Source organism: Oryzias melastigma, linkage group LG5 (assembly GCF_002922805.2).
Source record: "Oryzias melastigma strain HK-1 linkage group LG5, ASM292280v2, whole genome shotgun sequence".
Lineage (NCBI taxonomy): Eukaryota > Metazoa > Chordata > Actinopteri > Beloniformes > Adrianichthyidae > Oryzias > Oryzias melastigma.
In genome coordinates this window covers 31,366,244-31,393,032 of record NC_050516.1, presented here as the reverse complement: position 1 = coordinate 31,393,032, position 26,789 = coordinate 31,366,244, and the positions used below count along the sequence as shown (strand labels likewise).

The 26,789-nt window shown below is 37.7% G+C and overlaps 2 protein-coding genes across 3 annotated transcripts in view; both read right to left on the bottom strand.

Moving 5' to 3' along the window:
• Window positions 1–15: 15 nt before the first annotated feature.
• Window positions 16–21,209, bottom strand: cse1l (CSE1 chromosome segregation 1-like (yeast)). The gene is made up of 25 exons (XM_024269619.1): window positions 21,058–21,209; window positions 19,046–19,138; window positions 18,785–18,927; window positions 18,196–18,297; window positions 17,980–18,125; window positions 17,825–17,915; window positions 17,640–17,747; window positions 15,672–15,764; window positions 15,421–15,588; window positions 15,214–15,343; window positions 15,076–15,141; window positions 13,545–13,747; window positions 13,385–13,469; window positions 11,421–11,482; window positions 11,207–11,343; window positions 10,001–10,104; window positions 9,814–9,911; window positions 9,582–9,732; window positions 9,301–9,509; window positions 7,464–7,561; window positions 7,301–7,386; window positions 7,144–7,225; window positions 4,952–5,098; window positions 2,658–2,889; window positions 16–552 (listed from the first exon to the last, which is right to left on the bottom strand). Exons 2-25 carry the CDS (start codon window positions 19,128–19,130, stop codon window positions 463–465), a joined length of 2,916 nt encoding a protein of 971 aa, XP_024125387.1. The 5' UTR covers window positions 19,131–19,138; window positions 21,058–21,209; the 3' UTR covers window positions 16–462.
• A 237-nt stretch (window positions 21,210–21,446) lies between these two features.
• The window catches only part of LOC112144825 (protein polybromo-1), a 28,131-nt gene continuing 22,788 nt past the window's right edge, over window positions 21,447–26,789 (bottom strand). For both annotated transcript variants that reach the window (XM_024269638.2, XM_024269640.2), the window contains exons 26-30: window positions 26,018–26,170; window positions 24,435–24,581; window positions 24,071–24,123; window positions 23,484–23,691; window positions 21,447–21,836 (exon numbers count right to left, since the gene is read on the bottom strand). In XM_024269638.2, coding sequence (XP_024125406.1) covers window positions 21,673–21,836; window positions 23,484–23,691; window positions 24,071–24,123; window positions 24,435–24,581; window positions 26,018–26,170 — 725 coding nt within the window. In that variant the 3' untranslated portion in view covers window positions 21,447–21,672. The remainder of the gene's footprint in view (window positions 21,837–23,483; window positions 23,692–24,070; window positions 24,124–24,434; window positions 24,582–26,017; window positions 26,171–26,789) is intronic.

The following is a 26,789-nucleotide window of genomic DNA, read 5'->3' as shown; positions in this document are numbered from 1 at the left end:
AAACAGACAAACTTCTACACAAGTGCCTCTTTTTATTCACAATAACAAACAGTGCGGGAAAAGAAAGCCACATTGATGAATCCTAGGAAAACATGCAACAGAAAACATGATGTTTTTAGCCTTTGAGTAGTCTCCAAAAAAAATCATAAAATGGAAAAAAAAAAAAAGTTATTTCTCTCGATTTAGGTGTTCGGTGCAGCACATTACTGTTTCTGTTTCTGCTGCTCCTGAAATAAAACGGCATCTGCTCCACGACCTGCTCCACAAACGTTTGTAAAATCTTCGCAAGCTGCAGAAAATAATTCACCTCTGACGCATCCTGGTCTTAAAAAGCCTTAAAATGTCCCCTCAGTATAACACAACGTCAATCGGGTCTCTGCGATCATCCGGCCGATGACGCAGGTCTGCCTCGTGTCCTGGGAGCTCAGGTGTTCTTCCAGCTGTGGAGACTCCAGCTCAGCTTCACAGCAGCTGGACCGACGCTGCCTGTAAGTAACCCTGCAGGTACTGGAGGGCCTCTGCGTTTAGACTGGTGCTGAGCATGGAGGGAACCTGAGCAGACAGGAGAGAATCCACATTTAACGTATTCTCTGGACACTAACACTCTATTGTAATATCAGAAATGATCAAGAGTGATTTTTTAAAAAATAGCTCGGACTTTGGGAGGGAGTAAAACTGGTTTACACGGACATAACTGTAGTAGGATTTAGAAATACATGAATAATCTACTTTAAAATTTGAATATATTTATATTAATTGATACATTTTACAATATGTGAACTATATTAGTGAAATAATGAGATTGTTTATATCATATAGAAGTTCTAACAATTGTTCTGCTTCTCCTGGAGCACGTTTCAGTTTGGCCACTAGGTGGCGATTGCGAGCTAGCACTGCAACTATTACAAGAAGAAGAAGAAAGAATGAGCAAAAAACTGTGTTTTAGACCACAAATAGTTACTTTAAAAAAGTATTTCCTTAAAAGGGTTTGAAAAATTCCTACCTCTGAGTTTATAAAGATGTTAATTTAGTCTGTAATGTTTGTTTAGATCGAGAGTGAGCGTTAGCATTAGCCATCCTATGGTAAATTCTATTAAACGTTGGCGGATTTTAGCTTGATGTGCTTAATCAATCTCCACGTCTATAGATCGATTATTGACCGATTAAGCTTAAATCAATTAATCGGTTTTATCATCCCAGCCCTAGAAAAATGTTGGGAAAATAAACGAAAAACAAAGAACTGAACTAAATACTATGACATGCGAATGTCCTGATCACATGATCGGACTTTATTAAAATCGGATGTTGTCTCCCGATTGGATATTTATTTTAATGCTTATTATGAACTGTGCTTTATATTTTAATCTTATCATTACCATTAAATAATTTACCATTTGTCTGCATATCATAGACAGATCCCAATATTTTATTGGGGTATAACATTAGTTTGCACAAATAAAAGTTAGCACAACCTTTACAGATTTGGACGTCGGGTTTAAAACTTAACACTTCAAACTGACAGTAAATGTTTCTTTGGGTTTGTCTTAATGCAAACGGCTAATAAAGGCACTTCAACATTAAAAATATATTTTATTAAATGAGAATACCATCTACGAAGTGCAAGTTCTGGGAAAAAGTGATGAAAAGGGGAATAAAATATAAAAAAATCAATAAGCTAATGTCTCAAAAACAACTGCAATAAATAAATGACGACAGTAGCTGCATTCCTATCAACTATGAAATTGTGCAGATTTGATTTGTGATTGTAAATGTGCTTAATGGAAACATCACAACTTAAAATAACTGGTATTTATCGCTAAAAAAGTGCGAATCAACTTGAATCAATACTTGTTCTCATCCATCGTCGTGTTCTTGAGGGACTTATCCTGCGAATTGTAAAATCTTCATAAAATCAGGATTTAATGGAAACTGTGTCATTGAAAAATTGTGTTTTGTCGACATTTATAGAATTTTTATAAAGTTTTCCACATATTTATAATGGAAATGCAGCTGCTGATTTGAGCTAGTCATGAAAACAATCAACAAAAGAGTAATTGTTGTTAATTTTAAGAAACTTTAAATGGAAATATAAATCACATCGACCAAAAATGTTGAATAGTTCTGAAGATCTTAAAGCTGCAGTCAAAGTTTATCACAAAAACAAAATATGTTTCTAATAATTAGTGAATCATTTTTTTCTGATTGATAGTTGCATTAGTTCTTCTTGATTGTTGAAGCAACTTTAAAGAAGAAAATAGGAACATTTACTGTATATTCCGGAGTATAAGTCGCAAGAGCAAAAAAAAAAGTCTAATCAAGAAGAAGGAAACCTTATATAAGTTTTTACTTTTAGTAGAAAAGTCTGACGTTTCAGAATAAATCCGCCAATCAAGCGTGGCTAAAAATAATGAATAAATACAAGAATATTAATCTGTTTAAGAGGAAAACAATCAGATTTTCTTCCGTGTTTGTTTTTGGACGTCACTTCTTCTTCTTCTGCTGCTATCAGTAGCGAATACTTCAGATGCAGCTCCCTCTAGTGGTTGTAAGAGGAAACTACTGCTAAAGGACAACCGGTGTTTATAAAATCCTTGGAGGACATCCCTCCACATGAACCAGCCAAAGTGAACCCAGCAGCCTCTCTTCCGGTGACTCACCCGTCCAGGACAAGCGGTCGACAGCTTGTGCAGCGATTGGGCTAAAAGGATTTTCGGGTTGCCCACGGCGTCTCCGATGGGGTCGTGCTCCTTCTTCCCGGCGAAGGCCAGCTGTGAAAAGGCCGTCTGGTATCCCGGCGTGTCTTCGATGTCGATGAAGTGCTCGTCGTCGGGAATGCTGTCGTCTTCTGGCAGCTCGAACAGACCGATGAGAGCCTGGAGCAGCGGCGTCCTGATGGGAACCAGAACGACCCGTTCATTAGAAACAAAGGACTTCTCCCTCTTCTGCATCATTACCTTTAACTCCAGTCAAACATTTGAAACGGATCAACACAATGCTTTCTGGGAAAGTGTGATGCAACCGACAGGTTCACATCAATATCACCAGCAGAGAAACAGATTCATTTACTGGAGGGGATTCTTTCTTGGAGTTTCACTTGTTGGGGAGGAAGTTGCATCATTGCTCCTCATGCTGTAGAGATGTTAAACGAATCTGAAGTTAACATCAGAATTTACCAAAAACTTGAGAAACTTTTGCCCCAGACAGAGAAATGTCAGGACAAAAAAAGCTGTTAGAGCTTCTTTATAGAGTTCTATTAATTCTGATTGATCCAGAGAGTCATCCAATAGATCATGTGTCAAAGTTAAGGCCCAGGGGCCGGATCTGGCCCTCCAGGTAATTCTATCCGGCCCTCCAAATCATTTTATTTTATTAATAGTCCGATCTTATCTTGTGCTTATTTTTAACTTGTATAATTTTGTCAAAATATATTTTTATGGAGAGTAAAATTTTGAAAGGTTTAAGTTGATTTATTCTGGAATAATATTCCCACATTTTTTATTATTTATAAATATGTTAAAATGTTACAGTTTTAAAGTTTTTTAAATTGGCATTCTGCTAGCTTTTTGGACTTTTTTGCCATTAACTAAGAGTTTTTTAGGCTATTTTGGAGCTAATATTTCAGCGACATGTTAGCCGTTTTGGCTAATCTAAGGTTGTGTTCGTATTCCCCCCTAATCCCGAACTACTAAAAAACTATATAGTGCAGGACTATATATTGCCTGAATTTTAAAGGCAATTCGGACACCATGCTCTCTACTTTTCTTTCGTTTTTCTAAAAACCGGATATGACGTAATCGAATTCAGGAAGCGAATAAAAACGAACATTTCACGGCGTTTATTTATGACTAGTGATTTCTGATGGTGAAAGCTTGGATGGTTTGTTCAAATATTGCATGTAAACATGTTTTTTTGTTCAAAATTGTTCAATCGCAATGCATTGTGGTCTATATTTGCTAATCTAGTGACCATCGATGTACACTAGTTTTTTGCAAAGACTTCTGGGAAATTTCGAGTGAACTCTATTTGGAATCAGTAGATTCGGACAACACTAGAAAATGGCGAACGCATTATTTTAGTTAGTCCTTTATTTCAAACAATACCTACAAAGTACATGGTGGGTAAAAATAATTTTTAATATAAATTATAAATAAAAATATTACACCTCAATTATGTAGTTCGAAATGGAGTAAAGAGAAGTTTTTTTTTTTCCTATCCCCTGACAAAATAACTTAATTTTAATCTTTAATATAAACTATTTCAGAAACGGGAATTAAGTACAGTTTTTTCCTTTTTTCATCAATCATCTATATAGAGATTAGGGAGGGGAATTCAGACACAACTTAAGTTTTCTTCAGTTTTTTAGGCTAATTTGCCATTTAGCTCATATTTCAGCTGGTTATCAGCTTCAGTGTTTTTAGTCATCAACTTCAGCATCTTCAGCGGCCAAATTCAGCTTACAGCATTCACACTAGTATTATCCCAGGTAATGCTATATATCTAGTTTAATATTATGTTTAAAAGTTTTAAAAATGTCGTTTTAGAGTGTTGAATAAATGTTCATCCTGTCCAACCTCAGGTGTGTTTTGGATTTTGTCCCCTTGAGCGATTGAGTTCAACGCTCCTGTTTTAAGCTAATTATTGTGAGTTTGATGCTGGAGTTTGATGGAGCTTCATTATAAATGAAGATTCTTTTGAACGGATGTGTTAGCAGACAGTGTGTCAGAAATAATGACAGCTAAATGTCCATTAATTAAGCTGCAGTCTCTAAAGTCAACGTTCTCTCAGTTGATTTCAGCTCCTTCTATTCAAATACATGAAGTTAATTATCTGCCAGCCTTCAAACATCAGACTGAAGACAGACGTCTGCTGTAGATAAAAAACCAAAATAAAAAAACAGCTGTTTTCATCCAATCCTCTTGAGAAGTGATGTTGAAAAAGCTGCATTTCTCACCAGAGTTTAGTGTATTCTGTGTCCATCATGGCAGGACACTCCGTCAGGACCTTGGTGATGCCCACTGCACAGATCTTCTTCTCAATGGCTCCAGAAACTTTCTGAACCTCTGGGATAATGATTTTCTCCAACACCATGCCGAACATCCTGTAACAAGAGAGATTCGTCACCAACTTCCATCAACTAAGACGTGGCTCTGAAACAGCTTCACGTCTGGATCTCCTACTCCTCCATTGTGGCTCTTTGGTTAAAGACAAATAAAGTTTTCAGTTTAAAAAGTAACTAGAAAAGGTTCAATGATCAAAAACGAAACATTTTGACAAATTCCAGTGTTTTAAGTGTGTCTCATGGTTAAAAAAATACAATTAATTAGCTGTGTTTTAATTTTAGAAAGTTACATTTATGAATTTCTGGCTTAAAAATATATATATTTTTTGCTACATTACACTACCTACCACTAGATTTGCTCCATCAAGATGATCCTATGTGACACAGGAAGTCTTATTTTGAAAGGAAGTTTTCTGAACCTCTGTTAAAAGTTACAAACTATCTCATATTTGGGATAAAAATTTATTTTCTCATAAAGTTTGTTTTATTAATGCCAAAAAAATAACAGTTTATTAATATTTCTCATAAAAATAACATAAATACAAAGTCTTATTTTTCTAGAGGATGTGCGGCTCCGACTGTTATAGTCTGAGAGAAATCGACCCAAATGGCTCTTTAAGTGTTAAAGGTTGTAGATCCCTGAACTAACTCATATAGATGAGCAGAAAAATCATGTTTTTATTAGAGCTGTGAACGTTAACGTGTTAATACACGAGATTAATCAGATAGAATTAATATTTATTAGAGCAAATTAATGACGGTCGGGGTTTGACGATGGGCGTTTAAACACGTCCGCATTATCCCACTTATACCAAAAGTAATAAATATTCAACCAATTTTTAGTACTTTATTCTTGCCTTTTTCTCGGTTTAGATCACTTTTTCACAAAAAGCGGACTATAAGCATCCCAAAAACTCGCTTTGGAACTTTGGAACATTTTTAGAGCTTTTAGTTGATTTTAGTCGTCCTTTAAACGGTTTTACTTTGTTTTACTGGGTTTTTAGTTGTTTTATTATTGGTTTGTATTACTTATCTGTGTTTTGATCTGATTTTAGGGTCTTTTTAGGAAAGATAGAAATAAAAATATTTTATTCTATTTGATTCCTTGGTCCAGCGAGAATCGACTGCAGCGGCAAATGAAAGCAATAAAACTGCTGATCGTCATGATAGGTTCAATAAAGCTTCAGTTCAGAGAGAACGTTCACATCAGATGATTTTTTATATTTTGAAAGCAGCCTGCACAGTTATTTAGAGCATTTGTATAATGTGATTGGAACTTTTTTTTTTTTTTTCATGTCTGCAGGTTCATTTTTTTAAGGTTGTATATCAACGTCTTTGTTTTCTGCTCATCTTATTGTTGATTTTTTTTCATTTTTTGTTCCTAAGTTACACTTCTGAGTTAACACTTGATAAATTATAAAATTCAAAAATAAAAATGAAGGACACATTTCCCTCTGACCTGTTTTTGTTGAAGTTTTCATATAAAATGTACCCAGTAAAACAATGCGATTAATCGTGATTAATCACAATCCAAAAGTGTGATTAATCTGATAATTTTTTTAATTGATTGATTTAAAATAAACATTCTGAATATACTATTGTCCGTGATTTCATGTTGTGATTATAAGTGGTCACCAAATACTGTAATTAAAAAAAAATTAATTGCGATTAATTTTCCCATGGTTTGCGATTAATTACATTTTTTAATGGATTTCCGGCTCTGGTTTTCATAAAAATGTTTACTCAAAAACCAAACGCACAGATAAGCTTGTTATTAACAGCTGCCCAAATCATATGGTTTTTATCAAATATAATTTATTAAAGTATTTCAGAGATCTCCATCCCAAATTTTCCGTCTACATTTAACATCTACAGAAGCATAAATTCAAACCAAACTGTTTTCTTTGAACGATAAACTTCTGAAAAACTTCATCTGATTATTGTGACTGAATATGGAAAGAAAAAATGTGGCGGTAAAGGTTTGAATATTCTTCAGTTTCATTTTCCACATTAGTGAAAGAAAATATCAAAAATACAAACAATGATGTTTGAAACCAGGAAGTGGAGTGTGAGAACATTCTTACTTTGGCTGGATGCTGTCAAAGATCTCCTGAAGCGCGATTGCTCCATATTTGACACAATACAGGTTAATGAACACCAGGAAACCTTTAAAAAAATACTCAAATCAGTCAATTTTGGACTCAAAAATGGAAAACAAACAGCATAAAAAGTGTTACTGACTCTTGATGAACTTGGTGGTCTTAGAACTTTGTAGCCTCTGGAAAAGCAGAATGAAGATCTGTTTCCTGTACTGGTTGATCGATTCCCTGAGGGAACATTTAAAAGGGTCAAATGTGGAATGGATCCTGTGATTTCAGCACGATTCATTCATATAGGGACGTACGGCGGCATGTTCTCTATGATGCTGTTGAGGAGATAAAAGCCTTGGTGGTCGTTGGCTTTGGAAGCAATCAGCTTTTGGAAAACTCCCAGCAAACCCGGCTTGAAGGGACAAACGAGAAGTTTCACTTCAGTTACAGTCAACGAACCATACAGATGATAAAGAAATGACAATAAAAACACAAAAGGATGCATTACAGGTACAATAAATCTAAAATGTATTATTGTGGAGTCTGCAGGAGCGACACGTGTAATAAAGACGACACAAACTAGGAGTTTGTTAGTTTAAAATCATATAATCACATCAAATGATTATGGATGGCTAATTTGGAGTTTAGCTAATATTTCAGCAACATGCTAGCTAGTTATGCTAATTTTAGCTTTTTAAAAATGTTTTAAGCTAGTTTTAGAGTTTGGCTAATATTTCAGCTAGATGCTAGCTATTTTGGCTAATTAAGGTTTTTTAGGCTATTTTGGAGTCCAGCTAATATTTCAGCAACATGCTAGCTAGTTAGGCTAATTTTGGGCATTTTTCAATTTTTTAGGCTAATTTGGATTTAGCAAATTTTTCAGCTAAATACTAGCTAGTTAGGCTAATTTAGGCTTTTTTCAAAATGTTAGGCTAATTTGGAGTTTAGCTAATATTTCAGCAACATGCTAGCTGGTTTGGCTAATTTAGGCTTTTTTTAAAGCTTATTTGGAATTAAGCTAATATTTCAGCTACATGCTAGCTAGTTAGGCTAATTCAGGCTTTTTTCAAATTGTTAGGCTAATTTGGAGTTTAGCTAATATTTCAGCAACATGCTAGCTGGTTTGGCTAATTTAGGCTTTTTGTAAGGCTAATTTAGAGTTAAGCTAATATTTCAGCTACATGCTAGCTATTTTGGCTAATTTCCACTTTTTAAAAATGTTTTAAGCTAGTTTTGGAGTTTGGATAATATTTCAGAAACATGCTAGCTAGTTAGGCTAATTTTGGCATTTTTCAATTTTTTAGGCTAATTTGGATTTAGCAAATATTTCAGCTAAATGCTAGCTAGTTAGGATAATCTAGGCTTTTTTTCAAATTTCTAGGATAATTTGGAGTTTAGCCAATATTCAGCCTTATGCTAGCTGTTTTGGCTAATTTAGGCTTTTTGGGAGTTTAGCTAATATTTCAGCAACATGCTTGCTGGTTTGGCTAAATTAGACATTACAATACGCTATAGGCTAATTTGGCATTTAGCTATTGTTTTTAATATATCATATATATATTTTTATATTTTATATTTATCAGCTTCAGCGTTTTCAGCTATCAGCTTTGGTGTTTTCAGCTATCAACTTCAGCATTTTTAGCTATTAGCTTCAGTAATTTCATCAATTGCCACTTTCAGCTCACAGCATTCATACTAGCATTACTGCAGGTAGTGCTATATATCTAGTTTGATTTAAGTCTTGTTTTAATACCAGCTGCATGATTTATTAAAGGCTTAAAAAAAACCTTCTTCCTAATGGTCTTTATTTTTAGTTAGAATATTGCTTAAACGCTTTAAATTTCAAGCTACTAATGGTTAATAATGTTTTACATCTAGTTTACGCATGACCAGATAGTTGATTGATCGGAAAAACAACCAGTGAGAAGTCGACTATTGAAATAATCATTTGTGAGAGCTCTAAGGGTAACCATCTTCTGTTCTAGTAAAACGCTAAAAGACAAGTTTTTGACTCTTCAATCTTTTTGCATGGAACACCGGATACAAACTCTTTACAGATCATTTTCAGAAAAAACCTATTAATCACTAATATCGCACACTGAAAGTTTGCAGCTCCAATTCCGAGCACTGATCAACAGAAAGATCCCGTACTATTTTATCAGCAGCTGAAGCGGCGATGCTGGCTCCGCCCTTCTCGAGGTAAGCTTGGAGCAGCCGCACTAGAGGCGGGATGTTCCCGGTCCGCTCCCACAGGACCGGCTGCAGCAGGTGAGGAAATAAGGCCATGTAGGACGACGGGATGGAGTTGGAGTGGATCTCCAGAAGGAGAGACATCACCTGGAACACATACGGGAGAAATTCTGCAAAAGAAGAGGAGGAAGACATGATGCACACCGCAGCCGTGAGAGGAAACGCTCGTGTCTCAGACGTACCCTGAACGTCGTTCTGGAGGATCTCGGTGAAGACGGGGAAGAGGGCCTCCTCGAAGCTGCTGACGGTGGTCGGGTTGGCTTTGCAGGTGATCCTCACGGACAAGCACAGAGACTCGAACAGGTAGTGATTGAAATGAGGCTTGCTGGGGTTCTGGAAATAGAAATATTGGAAGATTTGATTCAAGTATTTAAAAAAACGACCAAAAATGATGTTAAACCAGCGAGGCTTTACCTTACTAACTAAGAGGAGCTTGTGAGTGAGCTGACCGATCAGAGTTGGAATGTACGGCACTATAGACTCCTGGAGCAGCGAGAAGCTTCGCATTATAGCTTCACGGATGAGGAGGAAACGACAGTCATGAGAACACGGAGCAGCGTGGGGCTGGAGGAGAATCGCCATGGAAACGGAGGACGTTTACCTTTCATGATGTACTCGTTCTCTGCAGAGCCGGGGAGGGTCAGGGCCTTGAACAGGTTGTTGAGCAGCTGCTCGGTGAAAGGCGCCATCTCTGCAGGAGAGATTCTGACAACACAGAGGGACGACAAATGAGGGCCAGAAACTTCTGGAGTTCTCCTGATTCAATGAGGGTGAAGGATCAGCAGCTGTAGTTATAATAGTAGGACACTTGTACATGGCGTTATTTATTAGTCAGAAATTCAGACCCCACGAGAGCTTTTCTGCTCCTGGGCGATCGCGTTTAATCCTCCCGTTAGCAGAAAAAACGGGAGCAGGAGAACGTCTACTTTCACGTGCGTGAGCTGGTCCTTCAGGCATTTGATGCGTGCACGCTAACAGAATCTCAGTGAGCACGCACACGCGCAACATTTTGTCACGCGTGGTCATGAAAACTTTCAGCACGAAAGTGGAAAATGACTTTAGGATCGGGGCAGAGACAGGGGGAGGAGACAGAGGGCTGTGCTGGCTTTGCTCTGATTGGTCTATTTAACCCATGTGCCATCCTTGGCATGTTTACATTAAAAGTGGGGTCATCTGGACCCATCAAGACAGCGCCTTTTCTTCGTATTCGCAGAGGTCTCCGATCCCTAACCCCCATGAATAAGGGGGAACACTGTATTTCTGAAGTCTTAGCTGTTCTTTAAAATCCGATATGACTTTGTATTGATCTAACAATGTTTCAGGTTGGCTGTTCTCCTCTGATAATGTAAACTTCCTGTCTATGTGGGTTTAGAAGTCATCCTGAAAATAGACCAATCAAAAGAAAGCCAACACAGTCTCCGCCTCCAACCGTCAGAAGTCATTTCTCATTTGGCGCTCAGGTGATGCTCAGCAGCGGAAACAATATTATTCAGCACTTTGACAAACTTTCTAACTGATTTTATTTAATTTTTTTTTACATTTTTTAAGGCTATTTTGAAGTTTAGCTAATATTTCAGCAACATGCTAGCTGTTTTGGATAAATTAGATATTTTAATAGTTTTTAACAAGTTCTTTACAAGTTGATGAGTTTCTTCCTATAAGGAATAAATGGAAAGAAAGACAAATAAAAGCAACATTTCTGAGATTAAATGTTATCTTTTAGTACATGACTTACATCGTGATATAAAAAGGTCTCACGCTAAACTGATCATTAACTACATTTCAAAATAAAAGTCTTGACACTCACAGCGTGAGGTTGCTGGGGCCTCTCATGGTGAACAGCCTCTCCAGGGCGTGGGCAGCGTAGGTGTGCTGCACCGTGCTCTCCGCCTGCAGGTGAGTTATCAGCAGAGGGATCGCTTCCAGCAGGTGTTGTTTAGGAAGCTGACGGGAGACAGAAACCATCGGGAGTGATCATCTCACCTTACATCAGACCATCAGAGAACCAGACGGCTTCTTACCTGACTTCTGAAGATCATGACATATTTGATGGCGTCTGCCTTCAGCACTGGGAACTCGTTCACTAGAATAGGATCAGGAAAGTATGAAAACATTTCATGACACAAAACTGCACAACAGAATACAAAAATACGACAACAAACTTCTACTCTCTTCAGTACTTTGAAGTTCTATCCAATCCCTTTCCTCCAAAAGTGGGCGGGCTTATAAAAAGCCAATGTCAAGGCGAGGATGAGAGTGCGTGCCACGCAACACTAGAACGTCAGGCTGCATTTCACAACAGAACACAGATGATTGACAGGTCGCTGCATCACATCAGCCAATCAGGAGCTCAGCTTTGGACACGTGATATTTTTAGTGACCTGATCAGCGGGTAGAATACTAACCCAAAACCAGCGTTTTTGTCCTGTCAAATCGCGGCGGCAAAAGCGCGGCAAACGGCCGGTGGAGGGAGAAGTTGTGGAGCTCTGATCTAACAGGAACCATCAGCACGTCATAAAACACTCAAAACATCCATTTGTGACGCGGCGGTCTTAACCATGTGTCAATATGTGAATTGGGAATGAAAATGTCTTGATTTGGGAAGATGTTGGCATTATTTTTATAACCAATGTACCAAAATTAGGAACAGAAACCGAAACCAAAGAACCGCGTTGGAACCGGAACCGCATAAAACCCAACCCTACTTATACCATGGTTATTTACTGAAGAAATAAGTATTCAATCGATTTTTAGCACTTTGATATAGTTGTTTTTTTTTTCTCAGTTTAAATCCCAAAAAGCGGACTATTAAACCCATGGTCAGGCGCGTTGTCATGGTAACACAAAAGGCGCCACTGAGTCTTGATTGCAGCGGTAAAGGAATGAGAACGTTCACATTTACTGCTTTTTTTGTTCAGAAGATGAAGGAAAACATGTTAAAGCGGCCTGTGGAGTGATATAGAGCAGTGACCGGAACTTTTTTTTTTTTTTTTTTCTTAAGTCTGCAGATTCGTTTCTTCTGGGTGTACGTCAGCATCTTTTTTATTTTTTTATTACAGTAATACTGCAGAAATAAAAGTCTTTTAAGTTCTGCTTATCTCACTGTCGATGTGTTTTGTGTCACAATTTAGATTTCAGAGTTAAAACTTGACAAATTTAAACATTTCAGACAATAAAAATGAAGAAAAAATTACTCTCTGGCCTGTTTCTGTTCATAAGCCGCATATTGTCATAAATTTTACCAACTAAAACATTGTGATTAAAAGTGTGATTAATCTGATTTTTTACATTGACTTTGTTGACAGCCTTAATTAATAATAAACATTCTAAATGTAGAGTTTTGTGATAAATGGCTGGTAAATTCTGTAATTTAGAAAAAAAAACAAAAACTGATTGATCGCAATAGATTTTTTCCCCGGTTTACGATTATTTACTTACATTTTCTGAATCGTTTCCCGGCCCTAGTTCTAAAAGTTCATAATTGAGGACATATTTAAAGAAAGTTAAGATTAAAATAGCATTTCTGAGTATTTCTTCATTTAAATCAGGTATCTGGATCAATACTGTACAGCTGGACGGTTTTGATATTCCCAGTAATGTTGGGTTGAGGTTGTGAGGGGCTGTAAGCTAGCAGACTGTAAACAGTCCCGCCCACAATTCAGAGGTGAATTTTTCATAAACTAATTCCACTTTGCAGAAATGTTTCCTAGGAAACGACAGGCTTTCTTGGCTAAAAACAGCATAATTGTAACATCACCTTCATAAAATATATATTTTTTTTCTTATATCCTCTCCTCATGATGCTGTCCACCTCTGAGATCGAGCCAAATTACCCTTTAATATAATTATCTACGTCGAGTATTACAGAATATATTTTAATTTTATCACAAAAAAACAACATAATCATAATGAAAAGACCACTGGGAGTGACTTCACAGTAGATCAATAGATGAGAGCTGGACTCAATCCTGAAAACGACTCTTACCGTTGGGGGACTTGAGGTCTGGGAGGATGTGGTTCACAAAGAATTCCGTCAGGTTCACCATCTCGTTGGCCTGAGTGATCCCGTGCTGTCAGACATTTAAAGCGGTTACAGAACAAACAGCAGCACCTGTAGCTCCTCCCCTCACACGTTCAGCCTCTACCTTCTGCGTTTGGGCTTTAGATGCCAGAGACGTCACCAGGTAGATGGCAGCATCTTTGTGCTTCCAGTTCTCCTTGGGGTTCTGGGCGTATTTGGCCAGCATTGAATTCACGTATCCGGAGAAGATCGCTGTGACCGGCCCCTCAAAGAACTTACACAGGCACCGCACCAGGTCGCACGCCGCCCTGCGGCGGGTGTCGATGTCTGAGGGCGGAGCCGAAACTCACGTTAGCCACAAGAAATCCAAATGAGCCACACGCTTAAATCTAGATCATGTGTCAAAGTCCAGAACCGGGGGCCAGATCCGGCCCTCTGGATAATTACATCCGGCCCTCCAGATCCTTTTGTTTTATTTTTAGTAATAGGGATGGTTGAAAAAAATATTGATTAATGGATTTGAATTGATTTAAGCTTAATAGATCAATAATTGATTCAAAAAAGATATAACTCGATTTAGCACATGAAGCTAAAGTCCACTAGCTTGATGCTAGCGTTTAATGGAATTCCCCATGTGACGGCTAATGCTAACACTCGGTCAACATAAACATACATTACTGACTAAACTAACATCTTTATTTACTTACAGGCAGGAATTTGTCCAAAATCTTTTAAGAAAATATTTTTAAAGTAACTGTTTTTGTGGTCTTAATCATCTATTTTTTTCCCTTCTATACTTCTATATCTATAGCATGATCGCCACCTAGTGGCCAAACTGAAACACCCTCCAGGAGAAGCAGAACAATGTTCATTTTAATTAAAACTTCTCTTTTAGTGAATCCATGTAACACCGTATGCTATTAACAATCTCATTATTTCACTAATACATTTTACAGTATGTGAACTGGATCAGATACATATAAATATATTAAATTATATAGTAGATTATTAATGTTTTTTAAAAAATGTGTATAAACATGTAAACTTAAAATTAAATTGACACATGATTACCGATACCCAGCCCTACTTATTAACAGTCCGATGTTATCGCACACTTATTTATAACTTATTTATAACTTGCTGAATTTTGACAAAATATATATTTTTTAGAAAGTTATTGAAAGCTATTTAAGGTTTAAGTTGATTTATCCCGGAATAGATAAAGATACATGCTATCTGTTTTGGCCAATTTAGGCTTTTTAAAAAAATCTTTAAGGCTATTTTAACGTTTAGTTAATATTTCAGCTACATGCTAGCTGTTTTAGCTAACCTAAGTTATTTTTTTTAACTAATTTGGCATTTAGCTAATATTTTAGCTGGCCATCAGCTTCAGCATTTTCAGCTACCAATTTCAGCATCTTCTGCTATCAGCACTAGCATCTTCAGCAGCCACATTCAGCTTACAGCATTCACACTAGCATTATCACAGGTGATGCTCTATATCTAGTTTAATATTATGTTTAAAAGTTACGTTTTAAAAATGTATTTTTGTGTGTTCAATAAATGTTTATCCTGTTCGGTCCGCGACCTAAGGTGTGTTTTGGATTGTGGCCCACTGTGTGATTGAGTTTGAATTCCCTGATCTAGATCATTACCTGATCCCTCAAGATCTCTTCGAATGTATTCCTCCGAGTTATCTTCAAAGGCTTCTTCATCTGCACCTAATCAGGAGAAACAAAAAAGCCGATTAGACAAGAATCTGGATCCTCACCTCTCACAAGGAGGTCACTTACTTCTGAACTCCATGTTCGGCACGATGACCTTCTCACAGATGCTGGTGAGCGTGCTCTGGTCCTCGAACAGATTCTTGTAATGAGGCCTCTCACACACCGACGCCAAGAACTGGATTGCATTGCTTACAAGCTGCGAGACACAGTATACGGTTAGCACAAGCAGTGATGCAGAAATGCAAGAGCTCTCATTGGTTGTCCGGCGCCCACCAGGTCGTATTTCACTTCCTTTCCGGTGGAGACCAGCAGATTCCAGATGGCGGTGACGAAGCGAGGCAGATACGGCTGGAACTCCTCGTCGTACTTCTGAGCGTAAAGAGCGGCGTTGTCACAGATCTGGGACTTCAGCAGCTCCAGAAGCCCCGCCTCCTCTTCATCCTGAGGAACAGACGGACAACAAGCGTGAAGGATTTCTGACCAAAAAGAAAAGATCTGAACACTAAGGAGGAAATGTGACGCACGTCTGTTTGTAGAAGTTTGTTATCTAAAGTCAGTAAACCATGAAAATTGGTCATCCAGGTTTCCATGTTGTCTTCAAAAAACTCCGGGAGGTCCTGCGTGACAAAGCAGAGAACAGTTAGTCGTATTTTGCAGTTGAAGCAAAGATGCCCAGACTTCTTCTCCCCGCTCACTTCCTCCAGCTCCTCTGTAACGCTGGAACAAAATATCAGTGTGGCGAACTATCGCGATATTTCAACTCACGAATGATTACCGGTCCTCTCTTTCCCTCAAAGTTCCCAGATGAAAATGCTTTTTTACTTAAAAAAAACATTCCTAGTACTGTTTTAGTTACGATTATGAAGTTTTTAACCAAAATCGCACAACCTAAATGTCTTGAAAAGCCATTTTTCATGTTGATCTGAAGCCTCTGTTTCCAGAATCTCCTCTGAGGGGGCGTGGCTTTTGGAGCTCCGCCCCTCATTAGGATAGCTCTGTGTCTCGGTAGCGTTAATGAAAACGTGAAGGCGACATTCAGAGCACTGGGCAGAAATCAGTCAGCAGCTGCCGCGGGATCTCGAAATGCTTTGCTTTTATTAAACAGTCGGATTTTCTTGGTCGGCACAAGTTCTATTCTTCACTGTCATGTTGACACAAAGCGCCCCCTGGTGGAATATTTTGGTATTTTTTTAAAGAAATCGATTTAAGGAAAGAGAGGAAAGCAATCGTTGGTGAGTTGAAATATTGGGATAGTTCACCATGGCGATATCTTGTCCCCCTTTATTTATCGATCAGGCAGATCAGGGAGCTTGAGCATGAGCATGCGCTCTTGACCCCGACTGTTGTGACATCACAACGGCTCATTAATCATCAACTGCAACAGTTTGAATGACAGCGAATTAAAAAGGAGAAATGCTCAGAAATGCAAAAATGAAATGATTATTTATTACATGTGTAGAGAAAAACGCCACACATACATTTTAAAAACTCAAACAGGATTTTCATCAGAGGGGGACTTTGAATACTAAAAAGAGTTGAAGAAAACGGTGTTACTTCACATTTAACTGCTGATACGAGATGATTAGATGGTCTCCCTTTTGCAAAAAATGCGTACTGTGAAAAATATCGTATTGAATTGGTGAACACATATTGAGCGGCTCCGTTTTATATTGAATATTGTTGCATCTCTAGTGACGATAGCTGAAGATGCTGAAATTGATAGCTGAAAACACTGAAGCTGATAACTGAACACCCTGAAGCTGATAGCCAGATAAGCCTAAAAAAAAAAAAAAATCCTAAATTAGCCAAAACAGCTAGAATGTAGCCGAAATATTAGCTACACTTAAAAGTAGCCTAAAAAACTGAAAAAAGCCTAAATTAGCCAAAATAGCTAGCAAGTAGCTGAAATATTAAATAAATTCCAAGTTAGCCGAAAAAAAAAAGAAAAAAAAAATCCTAAATTAGCCATAATAGCTCTGCATGCAGCTGAAATATTAGCTGAACTCCAAAGTAGCCTAAAAACAGAAAAAAGCCTAAATTAGCCAAAATAGCTAGCATGTAGCTAAAATATTAACTAAACTCAAATTAAGCCGAAAAAATCCTAAATTAGCCAAAACAGCTAGCATGCAGCTGAAATATTAACTAAACTCAAAATTAGCCGGAAAAAAAAAAAACAGAAAAAAAATCCCAAATTAGCCAAAACAGCTAGCATGTAGCAGAAATATTAGCTAAACTCCAAAATAGCCACAAAAAAAAAAATCGTAGTAAATACCAAAATAGTCCAAAAAGTTAGCAGACTGCTATTATAACTTTCAACTTTACTTCACTTTGACTTCATATAATATAAAGTAACGACTAATCGACTATTAAATTAGTCTCCAATTATTTTAACAGTCGATTAGTCGACTAATCGTGGCAGCTCTGAACAGAAGATCTCTTTTCTGCATAAGCAGTCAGTAAAACAGCAGAACGTGCTTTAAATCAAAACTAACCTGAAAGTTTAAGCTGTAAAACAGCTTAGAGATGAGTGTGAGCGACGAGAAGAGAACCTTCAAGACGTTGACGTCAGCAGCGTGAGTTTGACACAACTCGATTGTGGCCTGCAACAAACACAAAGCCCTTTATTACAACCTTATTCAGTATTCCAGATACTTACAGATGGATGGAAATCACAAACCTTAAACAGTTCAGTCAGAGGTTGAGCAAAAGTGTCCAAAACCAGTTTTATTTCAGACCAAAGCTCGTTGGACTTGAACTCGTGGCGATACCTTCAGAGAAAATTCCGTTAAAAAATAAAAAATGACTGTAAAGCATCACTTGGAGAACTCCTACCTCTTAAAGAGGGAATGTGCGGTGCGGAGGACGCCGTTTATGATATGGAAGTCTCCACTTCGGAAGCGGGTCACCATTTCTGTGAGGAGGTCCGGCCACTTCTGAGGGAAGTCTTCTCTTCCTATGATGCTGATGGCGTCGCTCAGCTGCAGAAAATCGTTGCGTGTGACACAGATTCGTGTAAACGCTTCATTCGGGCGCTTTCGGCCGTCGTACCTGCTTTTGGATTTGCTCCGGGCTGCTGAGCATCAGATTGACGATGTTGGCTTTGATTGCTGTTCGATCGGCTTCAGAGATTTTGTTCGGTTCGTCTTCGACCTTTGATGAAGAAAACCGCGGCGGGCGAACACGTCAGACAAACGGGGAAAACAAAAACGGCTGCATATTTTGACATTTATTAAGGTTCTTCAGGCTATTTTGGAGTCTAGCTAATATTTCAGCTACATGCTAGATATTTTGGCTACTTTAGGATTTTTTCAGTTTAAAGTTAATGATGGTTAAGATGTGTGCTTTACATCCAGTTTGCACATGACCCGATTACTCAACTAATCGGAAAAAAATAATCGGTGATTAGTCGACTATTAAAATGATCATTTGTGGCAGCACTAGCTGTGAGAGAAGCTGACAACAGTTGGAAAGATCTAAAATATAGTTTGGACAAATGTATATTTATATACATGCATTTCTCTGTGATTTTGGCTCATTTTAGGCCTTCACTGAAGGCTTTGCAGGCCCTGACGGTACTCCACTGGCATATAGATGTGTTTATGTACGTAAATTTAGGATGAAAAACAGAAAGACTTACAATCCTCCAGTTTCTTTTGATGTAGTTCTTAAACGTGACGGCAGCACAGACTCGGATCACGTTGTCCTGGGACTTCTCCAGCAGAGTCAGGAGCATCAAGGAGTAGTTCTGGTTTCCCTCCACCGATTCAAGGAACTTCTCAGCTGAGAGAAAGAAAACCAAATACATTCATCACTAAAATGAGAAAATAATGATTGTGTGCTTACAGAAATACCTTTAAATACATCACTTGAAGGTATTATGACATGATAAAAGGCCCACCTGGTCTCCTGGCGTTTGGATCTGGGTCCAACGTTTTCCTAAGAACTTCTGTCAGGGACTGGAGATTAGCATCACTGAGCTCCATGGTAACAACTAAAGAACAAATAAAGACGGTCAGAGAGGAAAAGAAATGGAACAGTTTATCTGATACGACCATTTATCCTGTTTTTATTCTGGTAGTGAAAGAAGCTGAAACTATTTTCTAATATAGTATATTACAATTATAAGAAACTCTCTGAAAAACAATAAATGGCTTTTCTGTCATTCCAATGAACCTTAATGCTACAATGAGATGTTTGTGTAAAAAAAACTCCAGTCACATTTATGCATAACTTACTTACATTCATTAAACAAAAAATAAATCATCCAAAGATGCACAAAAGTTTTCCTTTAAAAAAACGATTTAAGTTCATTTTCAAGGTAAAAATCTCATTTGATTCTAACAAAAAGGGGGAGATTCTATAAATGCATCCAATAATCAATATTTTTTTTTAACTTTATTAAACGAAATGCAAGCAAACAACATGAGAACCAACATGCTATACCAGGAGTCTGCAACCTTCAACTCTGAAAGAGCCGTCTGAGTTGATTTCCTGACTACAACCCAGTTGGAGCAACAAAGTTTTCCTTCACCTTTTAAAAAAATTAGACACCAAGTTGTATTTAAGCTATTGTTACTACTATGTTAAACATAAATAAACTGTTGTTCATTTTGCATGAATAAAACACAAAGATTAAAAGAAAATAGCTTTTTTTCTTTAAATTTTGTCAGCAGTTCCTTTCAAAATAAGACACCCTGTCATATTTGATCATCTCAATGCAGCAAAAGTAGTAGTTGCAAATGTAATGTCATCAGTGATTAAATAAAAAGTTAATTTCACTGTTGTTGGTGCATCTTTGCCAAAAATGTCAAATCTAACAAACCAAAATGAAATACGAGCTAATTAAGTCATCCCTGACACATATTTTAAACACACTTAAAATTCCTTATTTTTTTCAAAAATAGAAAATTTGCTTTATATTTCGATAGTACAGGACAGAATGCACAGAAATGTGTCAAAATGTTGTAGTTTGAGTTAGTTTATTTGTTTCCCCCTTTACAACTTTTTCACGTCCTACTTTAAACTTAATTTTTAACATTTCAAAACTTATTTTTCTTTAAGAAAAGAGCAGCTGTTGAGGGGTAAGAGGTGCAGGTTGCAGACCCCTGCTGTCTTAGACCATCTTTATCTGCTTTCCTGCATTTATCCCCCAAAACATGAAGCCTTCTGGTGGATTCATTCTTGTCACTTCCAATGAGAACATCAACATAACTTTAGCATTGACCTAATTTTATTTAAAATTCTGATCACTCATTTACATATAGACCTACACACAGGTGTGAGGAAAATATGCTAAATAATCAAAATACATGAACCAGAAGAGTGCGCGTGCACTGACTGAAGCTGAAGTAATGCATTCATAAAACCATGTCTGTAAGTATATTTCTGATACAACACGTGCTTTAGCTGCTCATGGGAAGCTAGCCGCGTCTAAACAGAGTCCAGTCTCTCGGGTTATGAGCTGAGCTCGCGGCTCACACATTTAAACCCGTTCCAAAGCCTCACTGTTCCGGGTGGTCCCTCTGACTCCAGGTTAGTGCAAGCTAGCAGGCTAAAGGTTTAAGTTTAAACATAAAGCACATGGCGCTGTGCTCTCCAACCAACTGGTTACTATTGAATGTTCACGCGAGAACTGTGTATTATTTACAATCTGAACATTAAATGTGTCCAAATTCAAATAAAAACCACAATGCTAATCAAAGCTATAGTGTAAAGTAATGCTGAACTCCAGTGAATAGACTGATCCATCAACCGGTACCCAGCGGGCTAACGCTAGCTTGCTAATGTTTACTGCTAACAATAAAGTTAGCTCGTTTTAATTCACTACATTTGCGTTTGCTGGTTAAAGCCTTAATTTATATATGGAATGCAACGAACCACCAGATATACCGGCCAACCTTTTATCCTTACCGTGACAGAGTTTTTCGGCTAGGATGTGAAGTCACAACACACCACAGACGTGCTCGCAGCACCAGCTTTCAAAGGAACTGCGCGGTCAGGGCTACGCGCATGCGCACATTTCATGTCAGGCCGGGAGACACGCCCCCTGGCTCTCAAGAGGCACGAGCGTCCATCACTTCCTTCCGCAACTAAGAAACTCTGCAATTTCTGTGATCCTACTTTTATTTACTTACTGTATGACGTCATCTGTTTGTTTCTACCCATGGCATTTTATTATTTTATTTTTTGGTTTAATTTTTTATACCGTTTATATAGATGTACAGTGTATATTAATGGCTATTTTGCACAGCGTTTTGTACTTAAACTTACAATAAAGCGAATAAAAACGAACAAAAACGCAAGACTTTCACATTTTAATAGTGAATCCATGAAGAACATCACCATGTCAGTAACAATTATGCACTTTGAACAGTACATCTGAAATGTTAAACAAAAATACAAAAACAAATACAGAAAGCACATTTTATGAATTCAAATATATCTGTTTTTTTTAACAACACAAAATCTTTTTTTAGCTTAACCCTTTTCCTGTCCCACAGGTTAGAGGCTCAGAATATGTGCAAGCTACAGGTTATACGTCTGACGTATGTTTAAGGTGTCTCGCAGCATCAGGTCACGAAGCCGCCAAAGTGCATCCGCCATGGTCTTGTGAGCGCCCTTACTCTTCAGCCAGTGGGACGGGAGTCTGCTTTCTTGCTCTTTTGTAAGGCGCACGTCTTGTTTCTGAACTGAAATGTGGAAAATAGTAATAAAACATGAAAAACAAAAGGAAAATGTGCAAATTTCTTTGATATAAAAACGTTAAAATAAATGTTTTTATCTCATCAACAAAGTTTAAAGACCCACTCTAAGGAAAATGATGTTTTTACCAGGTCATTGAAGCATTTTTCTCACGAAGGAGGACGTATAAAAAGAAAATTAAGATTAAAACTGCTATTCTGAGAATTTCCTCAAATTGTTGAGAATCAAATGGACACATGGATCCAGGTAGGTCTTCATTTTCCTCGTCTGAGCTGGAATCTGGTATAAAACTGTCCAGCTGGACAGCTCTGATATAGCTCTCCATTCCTGTTGCACCGCTAATGTTAACTTGGGAGTGTGAGGGACTAAGCTAGCAGGAGAGCATGTAAACAAAGGGATGATGGGAAATTACTCCGCACAAGGAGTACCGCCCACAACTCAGAGGTGAATTTCTAATTATCTCCTGCCGCTCTAAAGAAAGTATGTTTTTTATTTAGCCTAAAAGCAACTTAATAATAACTAGGAAAGTTGCATTATGGGATAATGCAAGAGTGAATGGTTTTTGCTGAAAATAGTGAAGCTTTTAGCTGAAAATGGTGACACAATTTACTTTAATTGCTGAAGGGATTTACTGAAAACGCAAAAGCTATTTGTAAAATGTTGAATTTGCTAAAAGACTGGAAATTTTGTTAAAGAACTATGAAATAGCGCTGAAATTGACCAAAATTTCCAAAAAACATGTAGTAAAATTGCTTAAAAAATCCCTAATAAATGCCCGTTTGAAAAAATATTTAGTGTTGCTTAAATATGAGCTAAACTACAAATTAGCAAAAAAAAAAAAATGTAAGTGGATACAAAATTAGCCAAAAAAGTTAGCTTGTTGCTTAGATACTAGCTAAACTCCAAATTAGCCTAAAATTCCTCAGTAAACTACATTAGCATGTTGCTAAAATAGAAGCTAAACTCAAAATTAGCATAAAAAACCTCAGTAGATAACAAATTAGCCAAGAAAAAGCTAGCTTGTTGCTTAAATATTAGCTAAACTCAAAAATAGCCTAAAATTCCTCAGTAAACTAGATTGGTTAAAAACAGTCTGTTGCTAAAATAGAAGCTAAAGTCTAAATTAGCATTAAAAACTCAGTAAATAACAAATTAGCCAAAAACGTTAGCATGTTGCTAAACTATTTTGTAAACTCAAATGTCTTTTAATTACTATAAAATATAAACAAATAGCCCATAAATATATTTAAGTTTGTTGCTAATCTACTGAAAATTTTGAAATTCTAAGACTTTCTCGTTCATTTCCTAAGGGGCATATTTTCCTTAAAATTTCAAAAACTATAAAGTTATAAATACCAAGAATACAAGCAGTAATGTCATGAACCAGCTGAACGTTTTGATACCAAGATTGCTTGATCGAGTTTTTACGTGCCAAATTACGTATTCACGTGATTGTGTAAGCATTAAAAGATCACTGGGAACGCCTTAAAAATAGATCAAAAGATGATTGGAGTGGGACTTCAATACAAGAGTCAAATCTAAAGGTTTCCATTCACATAATTTCACTATTAAACCATATTAGACAGAATCATTTTACATTCAAGTGCACTAGAAATATATTTTCTGATTAAAACCTTTCAGAGCTTGGTCCCACTTGCTGACAGAGGTCGATTCTGCAGACAGGCCTTCTATGTATCTGAGATAAGCCTCCGAGTGAAGCAGCCGCTGAGTTTTAGCCGGTGGGGAGACGAACACAGGTGTGGAGGGCTGCTGAAGGGCAGCCTGTCCACCTTGTCCTGGGTACGGGGGCGGAGCCTGCTGCCCCGAGCCCATCAAAGCCATCTTAAGAAAACAAACCAGCACTTACATTTCTCATATTCAGATGAAAATATACACTATATTGACTACAGTAAAGCACATTTTCAAGAGGAGGACCTGCAATCATAGACTAGAACGGAAAAAAACCACTAGTGCTATTGTCCTAAATTCCTTCCCTGATTAACAAGTGACACAGATAAAACTTCCTCTTTGACAAGAACCTTTAAAAAACAGACTCTCCACAGAAATGGTTCTGAGATCCAGTTTGTTAAGTCACTGAAAGTCACTTAAATCAAGCTAATTTATGAACTTTTCACCACTAACTCTTTGTGATCTCTATGTCATCATTAAAACGAGAACAAGTTCCCATTTTAATGAGAGTTCTAGAAAAGTAGCAGGTTACCTGAGGTCCATGGACGTTTCCACCTGCAAGTCCACTTCCTATACCACTGACACCTGTAAGGATATTCAATATCAGAGCAGACCACTTAATCTGAGTTTATTCTTAAATACTATGTTCTGGGCATCACTTTGTATAAATGTGTGCACAATTGAATGTTCTTGTCAGTTCATTTTTAATAAACTGAATTTTAAGGTTATGCATTGCTTTTGAGCAAACTGAAAAAGCAGTTGATCAGTTTTCTCCCACTAATCCGTCATCAATGCAGGATTTAAGCCTAGTGATACAGGTAGCCCCTCCAGCAGGTCAGATCAGTAGTCAGGAAGCAACAGCGTGGCAGATGGAGCAGCTATGAAAGCACTCTTACCAAAGCGTGGCATTCCACGGAACCCGGGAATACTGGGCAGGAGATGCTGGGCATGAAGAGGCATCCTCATGTGATGCAGAGGCATGCCGGTCATACTAACCAGGCTCTCGACACGGGCCTGCAGCGGCATCATATATGCACCCACACCTTCTCAGACAGGAGCAGCAGTAACACAAACCCACAACATGCGTCAGTAAAACATGCAACCAAACATGCATGGACAAGATGATATGTAGATTACAGTGAGACGAGCAGAGGAATGAATGCATGCTGTGCAGCAAAAAAACATCACATTAAATGTTAAATGGTGTCTACAGATGGGTCTGTCATATTCTGAATATAAGAATCTTTTTTAGGAACTGTTTACTAGGGCTGCCACGATTAGTCGGCTAATCAAAGACTAATCGACTATTAAAATAGTCGACGACTAATTTAATAGTCGATTAGTCGTAGAAAAGTTTAAAGTTATAACGGCATTCTGCTAGCTTTATTGGACTATTTTGGCATTTATTAAGGTTTTTTAGGCTATTTTGGAGTTTAGATATTTCAGCTTCATGCTAGTTATTTTGGCTAATTTAGGCTTTTTTAAAGGTTTTGAGGCTAATTTGGAGTTTAGCTAATATTTCAGCTGCATGCTAGCTATTTTGGCTAATTTAGGCTTTTTTTGTCTTTTAGGGTATTTTGGAGCTTAGCTAATATTTCAGGTTCATGCTAGATGTTTTGACTAACAGGCTTTTTCAGTTGTTTAGGCTAATCTGGAGTTTAGCTAGCATGTAGCTGAAATATTAGCTAAACTCCAAATTAACCAAAAGAAAACTGAAAAAATTCTAAATTAATTACAATAGCAAGCATGTAGCTGAAATATTAGCTATTTTGTCAAAATTTGGATTTTTTCAGTTTTTTAGGCACATTTGGAGTTTAGCTAATATATAGTGGTAGCTACTTTGGCTAATTCAGGCTTTTTTGTTTTTAGGCTAAATTGGCATTTAATTATTATTTCAGCTCCATGCTAGCTGTTTTGGGTAATTTTGGTTTCTTTTCAGTTGTTTAGGCTAATTTGGCATTTAATTAGTATTTTAACTGGCTATCAGCTTCAGTGTTTTCAGCTATTAGTTTCAGTGTTTTTAGCCATCAGTTTCAGCATCTTCAGCTATCAGTACTATTATCTTCAGCGGCCAAATTCATCTTAACACATTCGTATTATCACAGGTAATTATATATATCTAGTTTTTAGTTAGTTTAAAACTAATGATGGTTAAGATGTGTGCTTTACATCCAGTTTGCGAATGACCCGATTAATCGACTAATCAGAAAAAAAATAATTGTTAATTAATCGGCTATTAAAATAGTCGTTTGTGGCAGCACTACTGTTAACATTCCTGTCATCATTCAATGAGATTGCAGCACAGAAGATGCAGAACACCATTCATCATTTAGGACTATTGGTGGGATTAGATGTTAGAGGTGAAGCAAAGGTGATGATGATGCAACATTAAAATAAGAGTTATGATTCTGGCAGTTTAGCTTCGCATTGCAGCTTTCAAATGTAAACTGCTGACTCAGCTGCATTTATGAGGGGTTACCTGACACCGGAGCCATGCCAGGATTAAGCAATCCCATTTGGGTTGGGGGAGGCACCACCCCCATCAGCGCCCCTACTGGGGTACCTGATTTAAGGAACGTCTGATGGTGGGTCCTGTCACGCTCCTGCTGCTCTGCTACTTTAGCTGCACGTTCTGCAATGAAAAAAAAAAAAAAAATCAGTGAGTTGTAGGGATGGATCGATTCAGTATAGATTTGATTCGACTCACAGTTTTAAAGTAATGATTTCTATTATTTCAGATTTTTTTTATAAACACAAAGAATTAAAGGTATTTTAAGGCCAACGTTGTTTTCTTTTTTCCCCTTACATCAAACTGTTTGTTTTCCTACAAACAGAAAATATTCAATACAAATAAATATTTATACATAATACTGAAATGATCACAAATCCTTTTATCCTTGGTTCATATTGTGGTCCATATGATTGACTGCTAAGCACTCACAGGCACACCCGCACAGTCAAAGGCGCGCCCGCACAGTCACAGGTGCGCCCGCACAGTCACAGGTGCGCCCGCACAGTCACAGGTGTGCCCGCACAGGCACAGGTGCACACACACATTCACAGGCGCACCCGCACAGTCACAGGTGCACACACACAGTCACAAGTGCGCCCGGACAGTCACAGGTGCACACACACATTCACAGGCGCACCTGCACAGTCACAGGTGCGCACACACAGTCACAGGCGCACCCCCACAGTCACAGGCGCACACACAGTCACAGGCGCACCACTCACAGGGGCGATCGCACAGG